Source organism: Peromyscus eremicus, chromosome 7 (genome assembly GCF_949786415.1).
Source record: "Peromyscus eremicus chromosome 7, PerEre_H2_v1, whole genome shotgun sequence".
Taxonomy (NCBI): domain Eukaryota; kingdom Metazoa; phylum Chordata; class Mammalia; order Rodentia; family Cricetidae; genus Peromyscus; species Peromyscus eremicus.
Window position 1 is genome coordinate 93,484,506 of NC_081422.1, and position 26,168 is coordinate 93,510,673.

General features: G+C 41.6%; 2 protein-coding genes across 10 annotated transcripts in view; one reads left to right on the forward strand and one right to left on the reverse strand.

Annotated features, from left to right (window-relative positions):
• LOC131915305 (fas apoptotic inhibitory molecule 1-like) overlaps positions 1 to 26,168 on the reverse strand; it is an 88,156-nt gene that overhangs the window by 23,652 nt on the left and 38,336 nt on the right. The window lies entirely within an intron of this gene.
• Cep70 (centrosomal protein 70) overlaps positions 1 to 26,168 on the forward strand; it is a 69,159-nt gene that overhangs the window by 9,384 nt on the left and 33,607 nt on the right. For 6 of the 8 annotated variants that reach the window (XM_059268425.1, XM_059268427.1, XM_059268426.1 and 3 more), the window contains 4 exons: positions 11,425 to 11,547; positions 20,309 to 20,399; positions 20,524 to 20,647; positions 21,337 to 21,517. In XM_059268425.1, coding sequence (XP_059124408.1) covers positions 11,425 to 11,547; positions 20,309 to 20,399; positions 20,524 to 20,647; positions 21,337 to 21,517 — 519 coding nt within the window. The remainder of the gene's footprint in view (positions 1 to 11,424; positions 11,548 to 20,308; positions 20,400 to 20,523; positions 20,648 to 21,336; positions 21,518 to 26,168) is intronic. The other 2 variants (XM_059268430.1, XM_059268429.1) reach the window with 1 other exon arrangement.

Below are 26,168 nucleotides of genomic sequence, written 5' to 3' on the forward strand. Positions count from 1 at the left end.
CAGAGGGATTAGTATTCCCTGGTTGTGTGACAGAATCCTCAGGCAGTCTGGTTATATGCTAGCTTTCTTTTGGTTAGTATTGCTTTAACATTTTTTTTGTTCTGTTTTTTTTTTTTTTTTTTTTTTTTTTGCTGTTATGATTTGGCAAACCTGTCTCAAGTGGCTGGATGGGAGCTCTTTTGCTTATATAGAAACCTTGGATAGGTAAGAAGCAGTTTCCTCAGTGTTGATAGCCTTGAGTTTGAGCCCTGGACTCTAAGCCTTGAGGACTAGAGGCTTAGGGCTCCAAGCTTTCAAAGCCTCAGAATCCCAACACTAAACAGCTACCATTATAGCTCTTGAGCTGTGGCTCTTAACCTGTGCTCTTGAACACTCCCAGTACCTGGACCTTGAAGTCCTCATAGCCTCAGCTCCTGCCTTCAGTTCTTCATAGTCTCTTGACTTTGACACTCTTGCTTTTATAATACACCATTGTCTTTTGTGGTTTTTGTATCTTGCTCTTTCTGCTCTTGCTTCTTCTCTGGAACTCTTCGGCTGCTTTCTTGTGTGGTAGTTCTGGTATCATGTTCTTGGCTTGCAGTGGCTCAGTGGAATTTTTCACTGACTCCTGTTGTCTTAGCTCTTGGCAGCTTTCAGAAACTTTTCAGCTGTCTCAGCCAGAGCTAGAAGCTTGGAGATTTTGTCTCATCTTTGTGCAGCCAGTTTAATCAGGTCTTCCTATGATTAAAGTCTACAAGAAGGCAAAAAATCATTTGAGAAAAAGACTTTATTGAGCTTAATATTGCAACATGAGGCTTCGGGGCGATGTTAGCTCGTAGGAGAGAAGCCTCCTGACTAACCTGGAAATGGTGGAAAATGGCTTGTTTATGTAGCTGGAAGATGAGTCTGTCTTGTTTGGATATGGACTGTAATTTTACCAGTTTTGATGGTTAGTGCTGTTAACTTGGCAGAATCTAGAATCACTTGGGAGACTGGCTTCTGGTACGCCTGTGGGGAATTATCTTAATTACGTTAATTGTGGTGGGAAGCCCACCCGAGCTGGGTGGCATCACTCCCTGGGTAGAATACTGCATCATACAAGTGGAGGAAGGGAACTGAGTAGCATGTTTGCATTCAGTCCTATTTTCTGATTATGGATTCCATGGGACCAGCTGCTTTAAGCTTCTTCTGCCTTTTGAATTCCTGCCATAATGGATTATACCTTGAACTATGGGTAAAAATAACCCCTCTCTCTCTTATTTTTTTGAGAAATGGTCTCACTGTGTATCCTTAGCTGGCCTAGAACTTGCTAAGCAGACCAGGCTAGCCTCAAACTCTGCCTGCCTCTGCTTCCCAAGTGCTGGGATTAAAGGTGTACACTGTCATGCCCATTGACAAATTGCTTTTAAAAACATATCGAAAGTGTTACACACCTTTAATCCCAGGCTCAGGAGGCAGAGGCAGGCCAGGGCTAGATAGTAAGACTCTGTCTCAAAAGGCACAAAACAAAAAAATTTTAAAAACCAGATAAAAATATTTACTTGTTTATGATACACGTGCTTACTTTTTCATGCGACTGCACATGTGGAGGGAGATCAGAGGACAACTTGGTTGAACAAGTTGGTTCTTTCCTTCTACCATATGTGTTCTGGGTTCATGGACTCAAGTTGTCAGGCTTGGCCTCAAGTGCCTTAACTCGCTGAGCCATCTTGTTGGCCCCCTAAGTTGCTTTTGTCAGAGTATTTTATCATAGAAACAGAAAAAGAAACTAAGAGACCAGTCATAGCCCACAGCTGCTGCACTATTTCTAGATCTGTCGGATCACAACCTTATATGTGCACCAACCATAATCCTTGATTAGGAACCATTCATAAGCCATATGTGCACCAACCATAATCCTCAATTAGGAACCATTCATAAGCCATATGTGCACCAACCATAATCCTCGATTAGGAACCATTCATAAGCCATATGTTGCACCAACCACGGCTTCTTTGCAATTATCCTGAGTGAGAATAGCTGCGGGCTAGTCAGAGTCATCTAGAGTTGGCCAAGCTCCTCTTGCCTGGAGTGCAGTCTTGAATAACCTTCTGAGGGTGTTGTGATTTTAGAAAGGCCTCCAGAAGCAGGGGTTGAAGCTTTGGCAGCATTTGGTGGTTATAGTGTTGTCATGGTCTTTGCAATGGAATAGTTTCTTCAGAGTGACTGGACTACTCATAATAGCTTGACTGCCCTGAAGATAGTTCAGGTGGTCTTCAAAGAAGATGAGGAGTAACTCCCTACTCAAGGCAGCTAGGCACAAAGGGTTTGACAGCTTGTCAGTTGAGAGGTGGAGTGGTTCCTTGCTAACTAAAGGAAAATTAAAGGATGCTTGTAATAAAGACCTATCATGAGATTAACTTTCTTTCATTCTTCCTTTTTTTTTTTTTTTTGTTTTTTTGTATGTTTTTGTTTTGGTTTTGGTTTTCTGAGACAGGGTTTTTCTGTGTATTCCTGGCTGTCCTAGACCTAGCTCTGAGACCAGGCTGGACTCTGCTGTTGTGGGATATTTGACTGTACTGTGAAACCCAGGAGACTGTATTAATAAAATCAACCTTGAATCAGGGGGCAGAGCCAGCAACTAGTTGACAGGACTCAGCCATAGAGACACACAGGAAGGAGTAGGGAGGGACTTGGAGTTTTGCAGTCTTTTTGGTTTGGGACAGCTGCCAAAAAGGAAGGTCTGCTGGTTGCTTCTTAGCCACTCTGAGCTAGCAGGTTTTCACACCAACATCTGACTCCCAAGTTTTTATTGGTAAATAGAACAATAGAGACTTAGTTAAAAACTACATTTGGTGGCAGAGCTGATACGAGGCCTTAGGGCCACAGATGTAGTTAAAATATCAGTAGATTAAGATTCAAGTGTTAAACTGACAGAAAAACATTACCTCCCAAGTGCTGGGATTAAAGGTATGTGATACCACTGCCCAGCCAACTTTCTTTTTTTTCAAGACAGGGTCTCATGTAGTCCCTGCTGGCCTTGAACTCACTATGTATCAAGAATGACCTTAAACTTCTGATCTTTTTGCCTCTACCTTATGTGCTGGGGTTACAAGCATGCTTTGATATACTTCCTATGGGAAAGTCAGGATAGAGCTTGATTTTATTTATTAATTTTCACAATAATGAGTTGATTTTTTTTTTTTTTTTTAACCAATTAGTTATTTTGCAATATTAGGAATCAAACCCAGAATCTTACACATTCTAATGAGGCACTGTACCTCTGAGCTACATTCCCAGCCCTGGTTCCTGATCTACTGGAGGCATTTTTTTTTCTTTTGTTAAAAAAAATTATGATAGATGCAAGCATATTTTCTGGGCTTTAGTTGATTACTGTGATCATCATTGTTAAAGTTCAGATTGTCTTATTTTGGCTAATCTATCTAACCAATAAGATTACCTATTTTTTTAAGTATATATTTTTATTGTTATATATTTTTTGTTTTTTCGAGACAGGGTTTCTCTATGTAGCCTTGACTATCCTGGAGCGCACTCAGTAGACCATACTGGCCTTGAGCTCATAGAGGTCTGCCTGCCTCTGCCTCCTAAGTGCTGGAATTAAAGGTGTGCACCACCACTGCCTGGCAGTATTTTATTTTCTAATACAGGGTTTGACTATGTAGTCCTGGCTGGCCTGGAACTCACTACATAGATACAGACTGACCTCAAACTCTCAGAGATCCACCTGCCTCTGCCTCCTGTGTCCTGGATACTGGTATTTAAGATGTGTGCTACCATTGCTGGCAAGATTTAATTTTAATTGTGTATGTGTATGTGTGTGTAGGTAGGTAGGTAGGTATATACATAGAAGTGTGGGTGCCAGAGGAGGCCAGAAGAGGACATTGGATATTCTGAAGCTGGAGTTACAGGCAGCTATGTGCTCTGGGGTGGGTTTCTTGGAACTGAACTTGGGTCCTTTGGAAGAGCAACAAACACTCTTAGCCACTGAGCTCTAGGCCAAAAGAGGATATTGGATTCCTTGAAGCTGCAGTTACAGGTAGTTGTGAGCTGCCTCAGTTCCCCTGGAAGAACAGCAAGTACTCTTGACTGCTGAGCCATCTCTCTAGCCCCAGCAATATGTTCTTAACTGAGCACATTAAGGAATGGGCCAACCCCTATGTGAGTATCTATAGTCCCCTGTGACTAAAATCCACAAGGTCTCTTTGTTTGAGAAAGATATTGCTTTGACGGTGACTCCCATAATCTCTTTGCCTGTTGTAGGTAATAACTTTTTCTCTACTCTTTTATGTCCTGGCTGTACCTATTTTGGCTTTGCACTCAGAAAGATGTGAACCCATTGTGTTTGGTTATAGAAAGACTTTTATTCATTAGAATGAAATGGTACTTGTAACTTCTTGGTAAGGATGCTGTTTTAGGGTTTCTATTGCTGTGAAGAGATACCATTTCCATGGCAACTCTTGTAAAGGAAAACATTTAATTGGGATGGCTGGCTTACAGTTCAAAGGTTCAGTTCATTATCCTCATGGTGGGACATGGCAGAGTGCAGGCAGACATAGTGCTGTAGCTGAGAGTCCTGTGTCTTGTAGGCAACAGGAAGTGATCTGAGGCACTGGGCATGCCTTGGGCATACATGAGACCTCAAAGCTCACCCCCACAGTGACATACTTCCTAAGATCTCTTTCCTAATTCTTTAACCTTGTCCCAAGCATTTAAAGCTGCTAAATGGCGTAGCACCAAGGTGTGATTATCAAATTCAAGCTGCCTTTGTAACTCAGCATATTGGCCTTCACTTAGAAACTGATCTTGGAAAATACTAATACCTCTAGCCCTATTTCATTGTTCTATGACCCTAGGTTCCTCTTTTCATCATGTTTGCCATTGTAACTGAGGACCAGCTTCCAATATTGCTGTTGCCAGATCTTTCCAGTCTTGGGGGATAATTCTGTTCTGAGTTGTCCATGAATTTAATATCTGCTTCACATAGGGTTAATGCATACCATATGAAATGACTGCTTTCTTAAATCTCCTCAAATCTAACATTTCTATAGGATTCCATTTTATTTCTTAATGACCTTGGGGGTACCTGATGTCTGCTGGTAGTTCCTGTATAGTAACTGGATAAACTAAGTTTGGTTTTCTAACAACTGTAGATGAAATTCTAAACAGTCTTAGTAAATAAGAAACACAGAGCCAAATACAGAGGAAATAGCCAAAGAGATCAGAGCAATAGCCACAGCTAACTTTAGCTTACCATCAGCAGTAGCTTCCCCCGAGAGAGAGCTTCCTGTCTGACTTGTCTTTTTATTGCCTTTCTGTTCTGCCTTCTCATTGGCTCTAAACCCAACCACATGACTTCCTCGTCACTGCCTGTCTATACAGACCTCCAGGTCTCTATGGTTGGTACTGGGATTAAAGGTTCGTGTCACCACACTTGGCTGTGTCCTTGACCACACAGAGACTCTGCCTGCCATGTGATCGGATTAAGGGCATGTGCTACCACCACCTGACTCAGCTTATGGCTCACTTTGACCTCTGATCTCCAGGCAACTTTATTTATTAACATACAAATAAAATCACATTTCAGCACAAATAAAATATCACCATAAAGCCGGGCGGTGGTGGCGCACGCCTTTAATTCCAGCACTCGGGAGGCAGAGCCAGGAGGATCTCTGTGAGTTCGAGGCCAGCCTGGTCTACCAAGTGAGCTCCAGGAAAGGCGCAAAGCTACACAGAGAAACCCTGTCTCGAAACCCCCCCCCCACCAAAAAAAAAAAAAAAAAAAAAAAAAAATCACCATAAACAACCTTGGGCAGCACCCTTCTACAGTTTCATCATGCGGTGGTACAGTAGGTTCTTGTCTAAATTCCTCTGTCTCTCAGTATTTTTCTTATTTTCATTTATAAGTATTTTTATTTTTATGTGCATTGGTTTTTGCCTGCATGTATGTCTGTGTGAGGGTTTCAGGTCCTCTGGAACTGGAGTTACAGTTGTGAGCTGCCATGTGGGTGCTGAGAATTGAACCCAGGTCCTTTGGAAGGGCAGTCAGTGCTCTTAACCTCTGAGCCATCTCTCAAGCCCTATCATTTATAAGTCTTTTATTTTATCAGTCCACTTTTCATATTTGGAACAATTATTAAGCCACTTTTCATATTTGGCACAAAACCCATCATGGCTATTAAGGATAAAATATGAAGTACTAGACTGATAGTAATTATAATTGGTATTATCTCAATCTCAGTTAAGTCATTTATCTTTTCATTTTCTGCTTCTGTTTTCAAGCCATCTAAAGTAGCACTATACAGGGTCCTAACACCCTGTCTTATGGTATTTCTCACCCTTAATGTGGGAAAGATTTTTCCTTTTAATGTTATTTAACTCTCTCCTTGAGTACTTCCCAGATGTCTTACCAAATCTTATGGCCTCTCAGTTTGTCTGCAGCTGGTGTGGTTTCTCATTAGTGTGGTTGTGCCTCATGTTGGGTACCAATTGTTTTTTAACAAAAATCTCAATTGTTCGATTTTTTTTCAGTAAAGACTTGGGAGCCAGATGCTAGAGTCAAAGCCTGCCAGCTTAGAGAGACAGATAAAGCACCCAGCTAACCTTCCTCCTCAGCTGACATCCCCAAAGCCTCCTTCTCCTAAACCGTCTCATACTGAACTCTCCCAACTCAATGTCCCTCCCTTCTACTTCCTATGTATCTATCTGTTCTCCTGACTCCCTCTTACTCTCTCTGTTTTTTTTCTTAATCATCCTATGTTCACTGCCTGCCAACTGGTTTCTTGCTCCACCTCTTGACCTATGGTTGACTTTATTTAATCCTGTTTACAATATTCAAGCAGAAAACTCTTGGATTATAGGTATGTGCTAGGGCTGAACCACACAACTAGAAACGGGTTTTTCTAGTAAATAATGCAATTCGAGGTTCATAGTGTGATCAAATATCCTACAACACATATTACATACTTCCAACATATAATGGCACAAGATATGCATTACTATTCCAAAATGTAGGGAAGGGAGCATAGTGAGGAAATACTGGACCAAACCAAGAATGAAAACCAGCTGGGCAAACTTCAAACTCTGCATCTCCATGTCTGATGTCAAAACACTCTTCAGATCTCCAACTCCTTTCAGCTTTCTTTACTGCAACACACTTCTTTCTCTTGGGCTGGATCCACTCCCTGTTAGCAGCTTTCCTGGGCAGATATCCCATAGCTCTGGCATCTCCAACATCTTGGGGTCTCGGAGGGAATCCAGACTTCAACTTCACAGTTTCATGTAATGGCTTCTAGGCCTCCATTCAGGAACACCCTGACATATGCCTGGCTTCCGTGGCTTTCCTTAGTCGCACGGGCAAATCACATAGCCTCTTTCTTCTATCCTTGACTCGAGAACCACGTGAGCTGCCAAGTTCTGCTGCTTAGTGGAGCTGGAACATGGTCCCCTTGTTCAATTACATCTTCACCAACTTTGTCTTTTATTACCTAAGCTTGGCTCCTGAAACTTGCTCTGTAGACCAGCTGGCCTGGAACTCAGAGACCTCTCTTTGAGCAGAGTGCTGAGATTAAAAGTGTGTACCTCCACACCCAGCTCTAAGTTTTCCTTTAATTCCTTTTCACAAGTTGGAAACTTATGGGTGGGATCTTGCCCTGTGGTCCCCACTCCCTTTATTCCATTTCTTTCTTTTTATTTGTTTAAGGATTTTTTTAAAATATATGTGTATTGGTATTTTGCCTGCACGTATGTGTGAGAGTGTCAGATCTTGGAATTACAGACAATTATTAGCTGCCATGTGGTGCTGGGAATTGAACCCAGGTTAACACTTATTACCACGTGACAGAGTCTATACTAGGCTGTTTTGAGATTTCCTCTGCTAATGGAATTAATCCAAAACTCTTCACTTTAGCCTCAGGCAGGCTCTTCAGACAAGGGCAGAAAGCAGCCACGTTCCTTACAAAATATCACAAGAATGATCTCTAGGCCACATATTAATATTATTCTTCTCTGTAACCTCTTGAGCAAGGTCCTCACAGTTCATCAAATTACATTCAACACCACTGTCTTCCATGCTCCTAATAGTGTGGCCCATTAAGCAGTGCTTAAAGCTTCTCTAACCCAAAGTACCAAAGTCTAAATTCCTCCAAACAAAATACATGGTACGACCTATCACAGTAATACCCCAGTCCTTCTTAACAACTTTTATCTTAGGGTTTCTGTTGCTGTGAAGAGACACTGACCACAGCAACTCTTATAAAGGAAAAAATTTAATTGAAGGGGCTCGCTTACAGTTCAGAAGTTCAATCTATTATCATCATGGTGGGCATGGCAGAGTGCAGATAGACATGGGTGTTATAGCTGTAACTGAGAGTCCTACATCTTGTAGGCAACAGGTAGTGGTCTGAGGCACTGGATGTGACTTGGGCATATATGAGACTTTAAAGTGTACCCACACAGTGACATACTTCCTCCAACAAGACCATATCCACTCCAACAAAGCCACACCTCCTAATAGTGCCACTCTCCATGAGATTATGGGGGCCAATTACATTCAAACGACCACAAATGCTTATTAACGCTATGATTTAAATCTGAAAGTAGTGTACATTTTTAAGAGGTAGAAAACAAGTACCCAAGCTACAATTTGGTCATCCTCCTTAATTTGTCTTCAACTTTGGAGAATCTCATTTACTTCTGCCAAGTGCCTGGAAGTACTATTAATTAAGGCTATCTCAAGGGACTGGACAATCTAGAAGAGGGAAGCTAGGGTCTAGGTTAGTGGAGAGCTTGTTTCTTGGTTCACCCTTACCCTGAGAGTTAAACTCTTATAAGTCACAACTTTAAGTTTCCTCAGCTCTTGAGTGTTATTGAATGTCTATAGAAGAAAAGTAGCTTCTGGTTTTTGTTTTATTGTATCTTATAATCTCCCCCCCCCCTTTTTTTTTTTTTTTTTTAAGACAGAGTATCTTGTTGGCCAAAGTGGGCTTTGATCTTGCTATGTAGCTGACCCTGAACTGTTTCTCCTGCCTGTACCTTCTGAGTGCTGGGATTATAGGCTTTTACCATGCTACACCCCACTTAACGCAGTGCTAGGGACACCCAAGGCTTTGTCTGTGCTAGACAGGTATTGAGTGAAGCCCCTGAGTGACTGAAGCCCTGAGTGAATGTGTATTTTGACATAAGCAAAGCCTGTTGAGGACTTGGAGACCAAATGACCCATGGGAAATAGGTACCTCTGTTATCCATGTGGGTCAGGCTAAAGAGGGTGACAAAGCTTTCTTTGGGCGTTAGGAGTTGTAATGCTTGATTATGAAAGAGTAATCAGTGTGCAATGACTAGCAACTGGGGCATCCTCCTGTATCCTGTAGGCTGAAACCACTTACCTACAGCTAACCCTTCCCCCTGTGCTGTACCTAATAAATGCTCTGAGGTTCCAGGTTGTGGTGGTAGTACTGGAGAATCCCACCAGATCCTAGCTTCATTGTATGAATAGCTGTGTGTCTATCCTTTATTTCTTCACTACCCCTAGCCAGGTTTCTAAGACTCAAGTCTTGAGTTGAGGTCAAGGCAAAGCTAGCTACATATCTAGCCCACTTCTTTTCAAGGACAAGTTTCTCAGCAGACCTATAGTGCCTGGTTTACATATCATCTGGGAACCTGGAATAATTCTAGTAGTGACAGCATCACTACCTTCTCCCTCCTTGGCATGTATGGTTGATTTGATGCTGCTTATAATTACTGTGCCTGCTCAGAGATCTTTCCTGACCTGGTCAGTTCTCCCTTCACACTTCCTGCTAGCTAGAAACAGTTAGAAGTTCTAAGTTAAGCAATTTCTAGATTCTATGATGCTAATGAATATGATTTTTCTTTTGCCATTGGAAAGTTTTATCTGTGTATTAAAGAAATCAAGGAATTCTTTTTTCCCCCCAGAGTGGTAGTCTTACAAGAGTGATGATAATGTAGACTATGAACTTTGTTTTTTTTTTTTTTTTTTTTTTTTTTTTTTATGGGCCAAACAGAACCTCTTGTTCCTGGTTTCTGATCTACTTAGAAATAAAGACTGCCTAATGAAGTGATCCTAGTCTCTCCTTGTAGCCCAGTGAATGACAACAGTTCAAGAGCCTCACAATCTTTTCAAAATATCTTGGACTAGGCATGGTGGCACATGCTCGTAATCCCAGCACTAGGGATGCTGAGGCAGGTGGATCTCTGAGTTCAAGGCCAGCCTGGTCTACATAGCAAATTCCAGACAGCCAGGACAATATACAGACACCCTGTCATCCGTGTGTGTGTGTGTGTGTGTGTGTGTGTGTGTGTGTGTGTTACTTCTCTCATTCTTTATATGAAAAACTAGAATGCTGTATTCTAGAGAAAAGTATAAGATAGGATTTATTCAAATAAATCTTGTACAAGCATACTATCTATGAAGTAAATTTTGACGTAAGGATAGCCTAATTTGGATTTTTTTCTTTTCTTTTTTCTTTCTTTTCTTTTTTTTTTCTTTTGAGACAGGGTTTCTCTGAATAGTCCTGGCTGTCCTGGAACTCACTTTGTAGACCAGGCTGGCCTGGAATTTGGAGATCCACCTGCTTCTGCCTCCCAAGTGCTGGGACTAAAGACGTACACCATCACCACCTGGCTGTGGATTCTTTTAAATATATTTAAGTGTGGATATTATTTGTTTTGCGACAGGTTTCTACATTGCCCTAGTTGTCCTGGAATTCACTATGTGGACCAGGAAGGCCTTGAACTCAGATCTACCTGTCTCTGCCTCCTAAGTGCTGGGATTAAAGTGTGGCACACACCCAGTAAATATAGAGTGTAAGCACGAGGATTAAGAGGGAAAGAGGCTCTCAGGGAAAAGATATACCTGAGAACATGGGTGTGGGTTTGTCTAAGAGAGTGTGGCCCTGCATATAATTTCCTTTAACTTTGTAGTTAAGAATGTCTTGGAAGTTCTGCTCCTCCTGCCTCCACCTCCCACATCTTGGGATTATAGGCATGCACCCCTACTCTAGTTTTATGCAGATTTGGAGAATGAACCCAGCACTCTATGTGTGATAAACAGGCACTCTACCAACTGAGCTACATCCCCAGACTATTGGTGAAATTATTAAGGCCACTCCACATAGTTAAAAGGGAGGTTTATTTTGTGGGGTAACTTACAAGTGAAGGGATAGGTTACAGGGTCTGGGAAAGATGTAGCACAGTCCGGTGGTGTTCTCTGGAGAACTCTGCTCGGTCTACCTCCAGTGTCCAGGGTCCAGGAACTAAGAGAGCTGGCGCATCCGGATCTCGGGTCTTCAGGGTCCTCTCTCAGCTCCACCTTGTAGGCGTGACAGTTACCAAAGCCATAATGGGGGTTGGAACTTCCAGATCAAAGCTGGAATGACTACCCACTACACCAGACCTCTTTAACTTCTGTTGCACTTTTTCTCTTTCCCTTAGGGAACTCAAATTTTTTTATTGCCGACCTCTTCTTTGGGTTCTACAAAAGAAACAATGCCTCCAGCAGCCTCTAAAGCCCAGGACTCCAGTCCATTATCAAACAGACTCCTGATTGAAAAACAAGTAAGCTTAAAATATTTTAGGGCACTGTTTCTCAAGGTATATGCCAAAAGAATGCTAGGTGTACAAATAGAAAATTCTGACATGATTTTTTTTTTGCACTTATTTATTTTTGAATGTGATGTACATGTGGAGGTCAGAGGAAACCTTGCAGGAGTTAAGATTTTCTTCTTCCACCATGTGAATCTTGGGACCAAACTTGGATTGTCAGGCTTGGTGACAAGCATCTTTACTCACTTAACTTCTTGCTGGCCCAAAATTCTGACTCTAAAAAGATTGTTTGGTGGGATAGTCAGATGGCTCAATGGTTAAGAAGGGTATACTGCTCTTCTTAGAGGAACTGAGTTCGAGTACAAGCACCCACATCATGTAGCTCCTAACTCCAGCTCCAAGGAATTCAACACCCTCTTCTGGCCTCTGCAGGTACCTGCACTCACTTGAACATGCTATCCTTCACTCTACCCCATCCCCAAACACACACACACACACAAGTATGTGTAATTAAAAATGAATTTTTTTAAGATTGGATAAATAACTGAAGAAGTCTGGATTAAAGACTGTCCAGTATCTTTTCTTTTTTTTTTTCCCCCCCGAGACAGGGTTTCTCTGTGTAGCTTTGCGCCTTTCCTGGAACTCACTCTGTAGCCCAGGCTGGCCTTGAACTCACAGAGATCCGCCTGGCTCTGCCTCCCGAGTTCTGGGATTAAAGGTGTGCGCCACCACCGCCCAGCTCTGTACAGTATCTTTATTTCTTTAGCTTCCTCAATTTTATCAGTCTCCAGGAAGATTTGACATATAGCATTTTCCTTCTTATTTAACAGTAGTTTGAACTTTTTATTCTACTAGTATTACCAGTACACTTTTTGGAAAATGCCATTTCCAGCATTTTTATTATTTATTATTTTTAAGATTTATTTTTTTCTGAAATTTTTTATTAATTTTTTTATGCATTTTACATAACAACCTCTCCTCCTGTTCCCTCCCCCCCACCTCTTTTCTACTCCCCTCCCCCAATCCACTGCCCAGAAAAGGTAAGGCCTCCCATGAGAGTCAACAAAGCATGGCATATCAAGTTGAGGCAGGACGAAGCTCCTCCCCCCTGCATTAAGATTGAGCGAGACATCCCACCATAGGGAATAGGTTCTAAAAAGCCAGCTCAAGTGCCAGAGACAGATCCCTACAAACAGACCAAACTACACAACTGTCACCCACTTATTTTTATTGTCCTGCCTATATAGGGGCATGGGGGAGGTGTGTATGTGGTTTCTGTGGAGGCCAGAGGCATCGGATCACCTCTGGAGCTGGAGTTACAGGCAGTTATGAGGCACCTTGGCGTGGGTCCTGGATACAGACAGAACGAGGTCTTCTTTATTTTTTTTTTTGGTTTTTTGAGACAGGGTTTCTCTGTGTAGCTTTGCGCCTTTCCTGGAACTCACTTGGTAGTCCAGGCTGGCCTCGAACTCACAGAGATCCGCCTGGCTCTGCCTCCCGAGTGCTGGGATTAAAGGCGTGCGCCACCACCACCCGGCCAAGGTCTTCTTTAAAAGCAGAGCAGTATGTGCTCTTAACCACTGAGCTGTCTCTCAAGGTCCCTATTTTTAGTATGTATAAACAGTTACTTTCTTCTTAAGATACAAGCTAGAGCCTGGAAGATGGCTAAGTAAGTAAGACTGTTGGTTGCGTAAGCATGAGGAGCTTCATTTAAATCTCCAGAACCCTGTACAGTGTGGTCAAGGTATAGTGTGGTCATGGTATGGTGTAGTCAGATCTTTCTTTGTGCTACCAGCTCACAAATAATGACATGGGGACTTATTATTAATTGTGAAAGCTTGATCTTAGCTTAAGCTTGCCCCACCAGCTCTTATAACTTAAATTAACCCATTTAATCTTTGTTGCCATGTGTCTCGTTACCTCATCTCTCCATACTGCCCATGCTGCTTCCTCCATGTCTGGCTGGTGACTCTGCCTTCTTCTTCCCAGAGTTCTCTCTATGCCTGGACAGGCATTCTTTGAGATACCCACACAGTAATTTTTTTTTTTTTTTTTTGGATATCGGTGATAATTTTAGTCCTTCATCCACCAAAGTAGTTCAGCTGTGTGATCAGTACCTTAAGAATAAGTGAGAGAAAAATTGTGTATAAGAGAAAAGAAGGGGAAGGGAGTATAACTCATAAAGATGTCTTTGGCTGTGAGTCATCATGCTAGGAAGCCATCATCAGGGTAATTTATTCCAGTTTTTCAGTTAAATTCTTTTTAAAAAAATAGTGTATGTGTGTGTGCCTGAGTATATATGTATGTGCAGGAGCCTGTAGAGGTAAGGTCAGAAGAGGCATTGGATCCCTTGGAACTGAAGTTACAGATGGTTGTGATCTTCCATGTGGTGCTGGGAACTGAACCTGGGTCCTCTGTAGGAGCTGTAAGTGGTTTTAAACACTGAGCAGTCTCTCCAGGCTCCCTCACTCCTGCCCCCTCCCTTTTAAGAGACTCTCTCAAAAGAATGTCTTTGACTATATAGTCCAAGTTGGCCTTGAACTCAAAAGGAACTATCTGCTTCTTGCCTCCTGAGTGCTAGTATCAAAGGTGTATGCCACCATGCAGAGCAGTTGGTAAGTTCTTTTAAAAAATTATTTAAGAATTTATTAACTGGTATTTGCAGTTTATAGTTTATTTACTTTTGAAAAATTTTTTTTCTTTTTTGAGACAAGGTTTCTCTATGTAGCTCTGGCTGTTTTGGAACTCACCCTGTAGACCATGCTTGAACTCACAGAGATCTGCCTATCCCTGTCTTGAGTGCTGGGATTAAAGGTGTGTGCCACCAGGCCCCACTAAAAAAGATGAAATTCTTAACAATTCGAACTTGAACAGAAATGAAACAACTTTAAAACCTTTAAAGGTGGAGCTGGAGGAATGGCTCAGTGGTTATGAGTGCTTGCTGCTCTTGGAGAGGACCCTGGTTCAGTCCAGCACTCCATCAGGTTGCTCACAACTGCCTGTCACTGCAGTTCCAGGGCATCCAGTGCTCTCTTGGCTCCTTGTCCATATGGTTTACATAAAACTTATTCAAGCTCACACATACACAAAGTAAAAATAATCAAGTCTTTAAAAAAAACCAAAACCTTAAAACCTTTAAAGATGTGTTAGTAAAACCAGACTGTAAAAAAAGTCACCACCCATATGGTGTTCACAGCAGTTTGTAACTCCAGTTCCAGGGAAGTCGATACCCTCTTCTGGCCTCTTCAGGCATCACACACAGACATACATGCAGGCAAAACACCCATAAACATACCAAAAAAGAAGATATCTTTATGTTAAAATAATAGAGCTCCATATTGTATTGCCACTGGTAGTTCTTGGGTACCTGGTCAATGGGCAAAAAGCAAGCAGTTAAGATCTTCAGTTTCAGTCTCTTGTTTACTCTTGTTTCTGGAATTTCCTATTCATCTTGTTGGGTGTCTAAGCCAGATGATGATAGAGATGGTAAGCCAGGATTTACTCTGCTCAGCCTCAGGAGTGGACAGATTCTCAGCTGACGCACCAGCTGCTTTTATCTCTGTGCTGTTATGGTTCAGAGTTCTTTGGGCATCTGCATGCACAGTTGAAGTTGCTGTGTGTGATACCTATGTTGAAGTGACAGTTGGCATTAGGTCTCATTTCTTTGATTCCCCTTGTCTTTGTTGTCTTCTTCCATGCTGTCTTTGGTGAAGAGAGCCCCCGTGGAATCATGGTCTATAACCCCATACATAGGCTTACTGGTCTGTCTTGCTCTCCTGCACCCTAAGTGTCAACAACCTCCCTCACTTTTTTCCTGCACAGGAGAGTTTTGGAATACTGTGGTTGACACCCATAGGATCTTGTGTAATGAGGTAGGAACCTTTACCTGGGTAGGGCCTGAGTTGTTGCACTTTCTGATCCCTCCTTCTTTCCCAAAATCTCATTGTTCTAGTAATTGCATGGAGGACCCCCATGAGGTGGATATAATCTATAATGGTTACTTCCTGTCTTGAACTGGAACTCCATAGGGCCTGTAAGGATAATGGAATTTTCCCAAGTTCCTGCCCTGAGAAAATTCCTCCGAGTCCTGGGAAAGACACTACATACAGTGTGGGGTATCTGAGGGAAAGGAATCTACGTACACTACGCTCTTTTGTCTATTAACTTTATTCCTCTAAGGCAAAATTCTATCTATACAGTTTCAGCCCTGTCCTCACATTCAGCTCCTCTCTCTGCTCAGTTTTCCTGTCCTCATAGTTTCAGTAAGCTCCTATGCTTTTGAACTGATCTTCGTCCTCTGTTCCTTCATCCTCCATCTATCCTCCCTGGCCCTGATAAACTCTACAAGAGATCTGTTTTACCCTCTACAGAACCTCTGTCTTCTTCTCCTCCTCTCTCTGACCACAGGGTTCTGTGTCTCTTCTGGAATTCCACTCTAGTCCTTACTGTACCTGGTTATGCAGAAAGCCCTACTGTCCTCAGTCAATTGCCTTGGAATGCCACTAGGCTTGAAGGCAAGGGATGGTATGAACTTCATTTGCACAAGAAGCAAAGCTATGCATGTACAGCCTGCTTGTCTCCTAGGCTCATCAGGGGAGTTAGTTACCTAGAAGTTCAGCAGGTCTGAGAAGCTTAGCTGTTTGCCAAATGATGTATAGTATTTGGGCACACAAGAATTTCATAGCAGAAGACAGCTGAAATATTAAAAACTGGATAACACCAAAATATTCCATAATAAATGGCTTGCCTCTAGAAAAATACCTTGAAACTTCTAGGTATAGCTTTAATATCCAGCTGAGTCTCTATTATATTCTTGTGGCCCACAAGAGGTCTGTAACATTTGTTGCTTCCCCACGCTTTCCTTTAACAATATCAAACTTGAGTCTCTACTTTCAACACTTCTTCAAGGTTCTTTTTGGGATTGTTGTTCTTCTTTATGGCAGTCTGTGGGGCACACGCATAATCTTTGGTGTATTATCCCTGTTGATGAAACTATATCCATTTCTTTCTTTTCTTTTTTTTTTTGAGACAGGGTTTCTCTGTGTAGTTTTGGTGCCTGTCCTGGATCTTGCTCTGTAGACCAGGCTGGCCTCGAACTCACAGAGATCCGCCTGGCTCTGCCTCCTCAGTTCTGGGATTAAAGGCATGTGCCTGGTACCACCGCCCAGCTCTATATCCGTTTCTTAAAGTGAACTGATTTGCCATCCCAGTGCCCTTTTCCCCCTTGTTGATGCATGCACAGCTGCCTATGGTGCCCAGCTTGGTGTCTGAGGGTGCAGAGGCAGAAGTGGCTGCTGGGTCTCTCTGACTTGCTCTTCAGGGTTGAGGTGATGGTGATTGGGGCAGGCTGTGGCAGCTGTGGCTCCTCTGGGGGCATGGTGATTAAGAGACTGGAGGCCTAGGTGTGGCTGTTCGGGGTTCTCCCTGGACTGCTGTTATTGATCATAATTGTTGGTCAGTCAACAGAGGACATATATCAAATACCACACGGCTTGAGGGCATTGAGTGACTGTATGCTGTGTTTACAAATGCCTTCTTTGCCTGCTCTGAGACTTTGAGGATGGCACCTTCAGAAGCAAGAAGAGGGACTTCCTGAAGTGGCCCAGGCTTGTCTGAATTCACAGTAAGCAAGATGATTTCCAGGAACTATCCATGAAATTTCTAACTATCACAATCCAGTGAAGTACAGAACATTAAGGTACAGGCTATGGGAGAAGAGAAGGCAGCACCAATGTTGGCTCCTTCCAGTTATGCTTGTTCAGTGGGCAAGGACTCCGGGGTGGGGGGAGGGCTCAACTGAGCTCCTTCTGTAAATTCACAAAAAGATTACTCTGATATTAAATTGTAGTGAAAACAAAATGGACTAAAAAGCCAATGTTATTCTATGTTGGTGGAAATGGGAGGAAAGAATGAGTCCCCTGAAGCAGGAAGGGCACAGCTAACAACAGTTCTGTGGCCTTGACCCAGTTGACCACTCATGCTCCATTTTTACTTTCAGTGGCCTTGGGAAGGTCTGAGTCTTTGTTTTCTTCCCTTTGATATTTGCTTGCAGATTTCACCAGCTGTCTACTTGACCATCTCTGCTTTTCCCATTTGTCTTTTTCTTGAGCTTCAGCCTCTGCTTTGTGCATGTCTTGGCATCTCTCTCTTTCTTTTAATGCCCAGCTCAGCAAACCGTTTCATGGTTTGTATACTGCTTGTTTGAACAGTTCAGGATCATCCTCTACATCTGTAGGCTTTCCTTCCTTTAACCCCTGCCTCTTAACAGTGTGTCCTCTTCTGCCTGAATTACATTCAGGACTATCTTCTGTTCCTGATGCAGTAAGCCCGCGTGTAAGCTTTGTCCACAGCTTCAAAAGCCTTTTGTGCACCAACAGCAGCATCTTGATTGTTGTCAGGATGTACCAATATTATACAGCTGCAGAAACCTCTCTTTTATTTCATTATCTGTCACTTAAAGAGTAACTGGAAAATCTCAATTGGGTTCGCATTAAAGAGAAACCTGGACAGGTCAATCTTTCAGTGTGATTTTTGGATGTAGAACTTCTCTTTCTATTTGTTTAGCCTCACTGTAGAAGATCATAAAAGTCTCTCCTGTGCTACCTGCCCAGAGCCCTGCTTCTTTGGAAGCTACCGTATTCCTGAAGCTGCCATTTCCCAAGTCCAGCCCTCACATGACCCTTGATTTCCTTTTTCCATCATTGTTAAAGGGATACTTGTTTCAGAGTTGACTAGTTTTAATTTTCAGTTGTGTCCTTTTTATAAGTAACTGTGTTGCAACTCTGTGGGTTTGATCCCAGTTTTGGCACCAAAATGTGAGTTTTGCAACTCTGGGGAAAAGGTATCCTGACTACTTGGGGAGTCAGGTGACACCTTGAGCTGCTAGGACAGCTGTGATGGCTGGAGCTGCAATGAGACAGCTGAGCCCTGGTGGGCGAGGTATCCAGGATGCTTTGAGCTGCTAGGACAACTCTAATGACTGGAGCTTCAATGAGGCAGCTCAGCCCTGGATGGGAAAGTATTCTGACTGTTCAGGAGAGTCAGGCCTGGAGCTGCTAAGACAGCTCAGCCCTGGGAAGGAAATGGATTCTGACTGCTCGGGAGAGTCAGGCCTGGAGCTGCTAGGACAGCTAATCAGGGAAGGGTATCCTGACTGTTCAGGAGTCAGGCTATACCTGGTGTGGTGGGCGGATGGTCTTCCTGCAAGATATAGCAATCCTGATCATCTCCAGGAGAGCTGCTGCAGCTGAGCTTTGTTCAACCCCCACTTAAGGGAGCTTCCTAGCAGAGCTCTGCTTCTCTGGCCTAAGATGTTGCTTCTTTTGCTTCAATCTGCAAAAGGGGAAACCCCTGCAGAAATATAGCAATTTCTTCTGGCTCCGGAGAAAAGTGTTACTTTTTCAGCTCTCCCTTGTTCTGTCCACTGAGGGATGTCTTAGCAAGGATCTTCTCTACACCAGTGAATGAAGATTTTCACACCCAAAACTCTTTTGAGGAAGAGATTTATTTGGGAAGGAGGAGCCCAGGAGAGTGGCTGCCTTTACCAGGGTGGAGAGAACAACCTACAACTGACCAGGCAGGGTGGTTTATATAGGATCTCTTGGGGGCAGAGTCAACCAGGAATTGGTCGGTTTTGTGGGCTAGGGGCAGAGATGGCCCTGATTTCAGAGCCAAACTGTGTTTCTTTCACTGGCCTTTCTTAGCTTTTTGACACTAATTCTAAGGCCAGGGCATATTTCTTTCACTGACTCTGATTCTAGGGACCAAGAGTCTTTTTTGGTACTGGTTTCAGAGTCAGGGCATATTTCCTAGGTTCTGGGTTTGGGGATAAAGTGTTCATTTCTCTAGATCAGGTCCCAGACCCAGGCTGTGTTTCTTTCCCTGGTTCTGAGCTGCAGGGTCAGAGTGGGTTTCTTTTCTTTTCTTTTCTTTTCTTTCTTTCTTTCTTTTTTTTTTGTTTTTTGTTTTTTGTTTTTTGAGATAGGATTTCTCTGTGTAGCTTTGGAGCCTGTCCTGGAACTCACTTGGTAGCCCAGGCTAGCCTTGAACTCACAGAGATCTGCATGGCTCTGCCTCCCGAGTGCTGGGACAGGGTGGGTTTCTTTAGCCAGCCCCTTTTCCCTATACTTTTAGTATGGCCTGATCTTATTCAATTACTTATCTGTTTCACTGAAATGACCAGTTTTGTTGTTTTTGTTTTAATTTACCCTTGAAGGCCTACATGTGAATATTTTGTATAATGTAATAATTTACTCATTTGCATACTTCTGTTGCTGATTTTAGTAAAAACAATAAATCTTTTAAAATTATAATTTGATACATAAAATTCCATTAATTAAAACTAGGCATGACATACATCTTTCGTTCCAGCACTTGGGAAACAGGCAATCACATCTCTTTAAGTTCAAGGCTGACCTGGTCTACATTGCCAGTTCCGGTCCAGCCAGGGCTACATAGTCAGACCCTATCTGAAAAAGAAAATTATAAGACCCTTTGAATGCTTGCTGGTCCATTTCCACAGGATCCTAGTCAGTTTACAGCATCCATGTCATATGGCTTACAACCTCCTCAAACTCCAGGGACTGACACCTTCTTCTGGTTTCTGCTGCACCTCAACTTAATGTGCTAATACCTACATATAGACAAACACACACATACATCTAAAAATCAAAAATCTTTTGGAGGAAGGTTCTTTTCTGAAAATATAGGAAATTATATTAAAGGTTTTTCTTCACATCTTAAAGTTGTTCCTTTTGCTCTACTGTGATTATAGCAGGAGGAAGCAGAATGGGAAAGCATAAATGGGCTGCTGATGACACATGGCTTCAAACCTTTGTGTCTAGTCAAAAGAACCGATCTCAAAGGTAACTAGACCCTTTTCTCGCACTGTTAGGTACAAAGCTTATTTTTCTTTGAAAAGTGTTTATCTAAAAATGGTCTTACCTTCTCTTTGTTTTTACCATTTCTATAATATACATTACAATGTAGATCTCATCGTTTTTGACAAACAGTCATCACAAAGAATGAGGCAGAATTTGAAAATGTTGATAGAAGAAACAACACGTCAGCAGAGCATGATACGGGAGCTCATAGAGAAGAACCAACAGCTTAAGTAAGACAGTGGGCATGGACCAGGATTGTTTGCATATATTCTAAACACAACTCCCCAAAGAGGATCCTGAAATTTCATTGTACTTATTTATTTTTTTCAGTTTATTTTACTTCTTACATGTATGGGTGTTTCTGTCAGCAATGCATATAAGTGTACTGTGTGGGTGCCTGAACCTACAGAATTCAGAAGAGGGCATCAGATTCCCTGGAACTGGAGTTATGAATGATTGTGAACTACCATGTGGGTGTTGGGAATCGAATGTAGGTCCTCTGGAAGAGCAGCTAATGCTCTTAACCGCTGAACCATCTCTCCAGCCCCCTGAAATTTCATTTTTATTAAATGTAAAACATAAGAATATTTTTACAAGTAAACGGGTAAAAATTTAGTTGACTTTCAGTAGCACTTAGCATTGATGTGTAATGGTACCCTCTATTTCTTCTATTACTTTCTCTTATAAGGTAGATTAGATTGGGTGTCAGAGGGCACAGCTACAAACCTGTTGTTACAATATAGAAGTGTTGAGGCTGGGGTACAGCTCAGTGTTAATTATGCTAATGTTTGATTCTCAGTACCAAAACAAAGTAAAAAAATTAAGAATGTAGAGACATTTTTGGAAAGTAATCTGTTATATGGCATGTACAATCTGATTTATTTTAACATTGAGGGAAGGAATTGTGTCTCTTAATTAGAAGTGAACTTCAGCTAGAACAGAACCGAGCGGCACACCAGGAACATCGAGCCAATGACCTGGAGCAGATTATGGACAGCGTGAAATCCAAAATTGGTGAATTAGAAGATGAGTCCCTAAATAGGGTTTGCCAGCAACAAAATAGAATACAAGACCTTCAAAAGGAGCATAAACTGTTACAGGTATTGTATTGACTTATATATTTTCTTATTTGATGGTTAATATTGAAAGTTCTTCATAGTCCCAAGTAATTTCCATGTTGCTTCCATGGTGTATGTCTGTGACAAAGGTCAAGGAAATCCAAATGCTTGAGGTATGTGGAAAGATGGTTAGAGGAAAACAATTTACGTTGGCATAGGACAGTAATGTTAATAGGTGAGCTTTTCTCCTTAGCACCTCATTTTGAGATTCAGCTATAAGACTGCATGTTATAGTTTCATGAGTATCCCTAAAAGATGCATGTGTGTGTCTATGTGAGTGTATGCCATATACGTATGGCTGTCTTTGGAGGCCAGAAGAGGATGTTAGGTCCCCTAGAACTGGAGTTACAGGAACTTGTGAGCTGCTGGATGTGGTTGCTGGGAACTGAGTTCACATCCTCTGGAAGAGCAAGAAGTGCTCTTAACCACCGCGCCCTTCGGCATCTCATACTGCACTATTGCATAGCTCATTGTGCCTGCACAGGAGTTTTCCTACACTTGTAAATGTCTAGCAGTCTACTTTATAGCAACCATAGTGTCATGTTTAGAGACATAGTGTCCTGTATGTGGGTATCAGTGTCTGTATAAATCTCATATTGCCCTGTAATGAGCTCAGATTTCATCGTAAATGTCTCAATCTCTATGTATATCCCATAATGAATATTGTAGAAGTCATAGTTATCTACAAAGAATCCCTAAAACAATGTATACTTTATAATGTCATAATACCCAGCATACAACTGTTTCCCTGTATTAAGCATATATTGCCCTATACACAGCTCACAGTACCTTCATAGACCATAATGCTGTTTGGAGTTTATGGTGTTCTATATAGATCTCACAAATGTACCTGTATGTGGGGCATTTTCTTAATTAGTGATTGATGTAAGAGGCCCAAGCCCATTGTGGGTGAGGCCACCCTTGGGCTCATGATCCTGGGTAAGAAACCATGCTGAGCCAGCCATGGGGAGCAAGCTAGTAAGCAGAGCCCCTCCATGGCCTCTGCATCAGTTCCTACCTCCAGGTTCCTGCCCTGTTTGGTTTCCTGTTCGGACTCCCTTCAGTGATAAGACTATGATGTGGGAATATAAGTCAAATAAACCCTCTCCTCTCCAAGTTGTTTTTGGTCATGATGTTTCATCACAATAATAGTTACCCTAACCAAGACAATAGAGCTTACTGGAAGCCTGTATAGATGTCATAGTTCACCTGATGGAGCTTAGAGTGCCCTGTATAAGTGCATAGTGCCATGGAGAACCCGCAGTGCACTTCTGTTGAGTATGTTGTGCGCCCCAGGTAGAGCTCATATTACAACTGTATGAAGTTCAGAGTACACCTTTTTTAGTGTCCATACTACCGTATTTAGAGGTCATAGGCCATGTGGAGAGCTCCTGGAGTTCTCTGTAGAACTCATATAATTCATTTGTATAGAACTCCCAGTTCAGATTTCATCTTGTACATAGAGAATTTTTAGTATTCTTTAGTTTCAGTTTGGTTTGGTTTGGTTTCGGTTTTGTTTTTTTGAGACAGGGTTTCTCTGTGTAGCTTTGGAGCCTGTCCTGGAACTTGATCTGTAAACCAGACTAGTCTCGAACTCACAGAGATCTGCCTGCCACTGCCTCCTGAGTGCTAGGATTAAAAGACATGTGTCACCACTACTTGGCAGTATTCTTTTTACAGTCCTCAAAGGTTATCATAGATCTCATAGTACTCTGCATGGAGATCTTGTGCAGATCTCATAGTGCCTTGTGTATTTCTCATAGGAACTTGTTTAGAGCTCCATGCCATGATAGTGACGTGTAGAATTCACAGTGTATCTCCACTGAGTTCATATCACTCATGAATAGAGCTCATATAGCATCTGTTCAGACTTCATGATCCCAAGTACACATCTTACACTGTACACCCACCCCTCCCTCTGTGTGTGTGTGAGTGTATTGAACTCATAGTGTGTCTGTATAACTCATAATGTCCTTTATAAAGCTCATGTGCACCTCTGTATAGCTCAAGGTGCTCTTGATTAAAGGACATATGATATCCATGAGCTCATAGTGTCCTTTATGGACTCTAGGTGCCCTATACAGAGCTCTTAGTGCCTATTTTATAGAGCTCATAGTGCACTGAATAGAGCTCACAGTGCACATGATTTAGAGCCCATACTAAAGTAGTATAGATTATAATGTACCTTTATATAAGCTTACAATGTTTTGTATAGACTTCACAGTCTCCTTTATGTAGCTCATAGTGTACTTATATGCAGCACACAGTGCTGACAGAAGTCTCATATTGCATGTAGTTTATCTCATAGGACACTTTATAGAGGTCAGAATGACTTTCATAAAATTCATGATGTTTTACATATAGATTACAATGGCATGGGCACGTCTCATGCTTTCCTACTTGGAACTCATAGTATCCTATACAGAGCTCATCATGTCTTATATGGAGTCATAATGCTCATGAATATAGATCCTTTTCCACCTGATGAAAGCTCATATTGGAAATTTATTGAATCCATGATATCTTATATAGAGATCATAGTTCTCATTATGGATCTCAGTGCCCTATATAGACTTTTAAGTGGCCTGTATAGATACCATATTTCTCTTTATGTGGTTATATTACCTTATACTATGTGTAATAAAGCCACATGAGCAGATAATAGTGAATTTTATACAGAGCATAGGTTACCCAGCCTGTGAGCTTCTGGGAATTCTTCTGTCTCTGTTTCCCATTTTGCCATACAAATGGTGGAAGTATAGATGAGTGCGGCTGCACCTGGCTCTATGCGGGCTTGGGGACTCAAAATGCAGGTCCTCCTGCTTGCTTGGCAAATATTTTACCCATTGAACCCTTTCCTCAGACATAAAATGAAAACTAAAACACTGAAAAAGGAAATTGAAGAATACACTAGGTGATAGAAAGACTTTCTGTTCAGTTTATGGATTGGCAGAATTAGAAAGTGGCTATATTACCAAAAGCAATTTCTATATCCCCATCAAAATTCAAATAACATTCTTCACAGAATTGAATAAACAGTTCTAATATGCATATAGTAGCATAAAAGGCCCTTGATAGTGAAAGCAATTCTGATTGCAAAATAATAATGCTGGTGAAAGTATTATCCTGGTTTCAAATTATAACTACAAAACTGTAGTAACAAAAACAGTTTGGTACTGTCACAAAAATATGTATATCAGTGAAATAGAATAGATAGCCCAGAAATAGACTTATACTCAATTGAGTTTTGGGCAAAGATGCCAATTACATACATTGGAGAAAGAGACAGCGTCTTCAACATAGTACAGAGAAACATGATATCCATATATAGAAGAATGAAACTAGATCCTTATCTCTTATCCCATACAAAAGTCAATTCAAAATGAATCAAAGACTTTAATAATCTAAATTGAAACTGTTAGAAAAGAAACCTCTTAAAAGTAAAGACATAGGTAGGAACTTTCTGAAAAGGACTCCAATAGTTCGGGAAATAAGAGCAAGAATCGACAATAGGATTGCATAAATTTTCAAAGCTTCTGCACAGGAAAGGAACCAACCAATAGGGTGAAGAGACAACCAATAGAAGGGGAGAAAACTATACCAGCTGTGAATTACTATCTAGAATATATAGGGACTCAGGAAGGAATGGTGTCACATGTCTTTAATCCCAACATTCAGGAGGCAGAGGGAGGGAGGAGTTCTCTGTGAGTTCCAGGCTAGCTAAGGTTACATAGTGAGATTCTGTCTCAAAAAATCACAACAAAAAACCAAGCCCAAACAGTCTAAATAAGTTGATAAATAGGCTAATTAATGAACAGACTGTTCTCTAAAGATTGAAGTACCAGTGACCTGTAAATAGACAAATAATGGTCAACACCCTTAGCAACCAGGGAAATGCAAATTAAAACTACATTGAGATTCTATTTTACCCTAGTCACAATGCCTATCATTAAGACAAGCAACAAGAAATGATAATAAAAATTTTGGAAAAAAGAAAACCCTTACTGAAGGGAGTATAAATTAGTCCAGCCACTATAGAAATCAGTGTGGAGTTTTCCTCAAAAACCTAAAAATAGAACTAACTTATAACCCAGTTATACTCTTCCTGGGTATATATCCCGAAGACTAGATTCATGATCACAGAGACACTTGCACATCCATGCTTACTGCAGTAGTACTCATAGTCAAGCTATGGAGTCAGTCAAAGTGTCCAAGAGATGAGTAAACTAAAAGTGTGTGTGTGCGTGCGCATGCATCTTGAAAATTGAAGCCAGATTAGGGGAATAAAGAACAGTGGGGAAGAGGAAAAATAAAGATACAGAGGTGAGCATGGTCAAAATACATGGTATACAAAGATGTTCTTGTAAATCTCATCACTGTAATGAATGTATGCCAAGAAGGATATCAACTTCAATGATTACTTCTAGATTTTGAAGAACTTACATATTGAGGAGAGACTGGCATCCTCATGCCTGGTTTCATGGAAGGCCAAGGCAGAGGATGAATTACTACATATTTCATGTTCACTAGGAGATGAGATTTTACCAGTAACTGAGACTATTTCCTCTTTGAGGGTTTTTAAGTATCAATGAGTTTGACATTTTGAGCAGATGACCATGTGCTTAGCTATGAG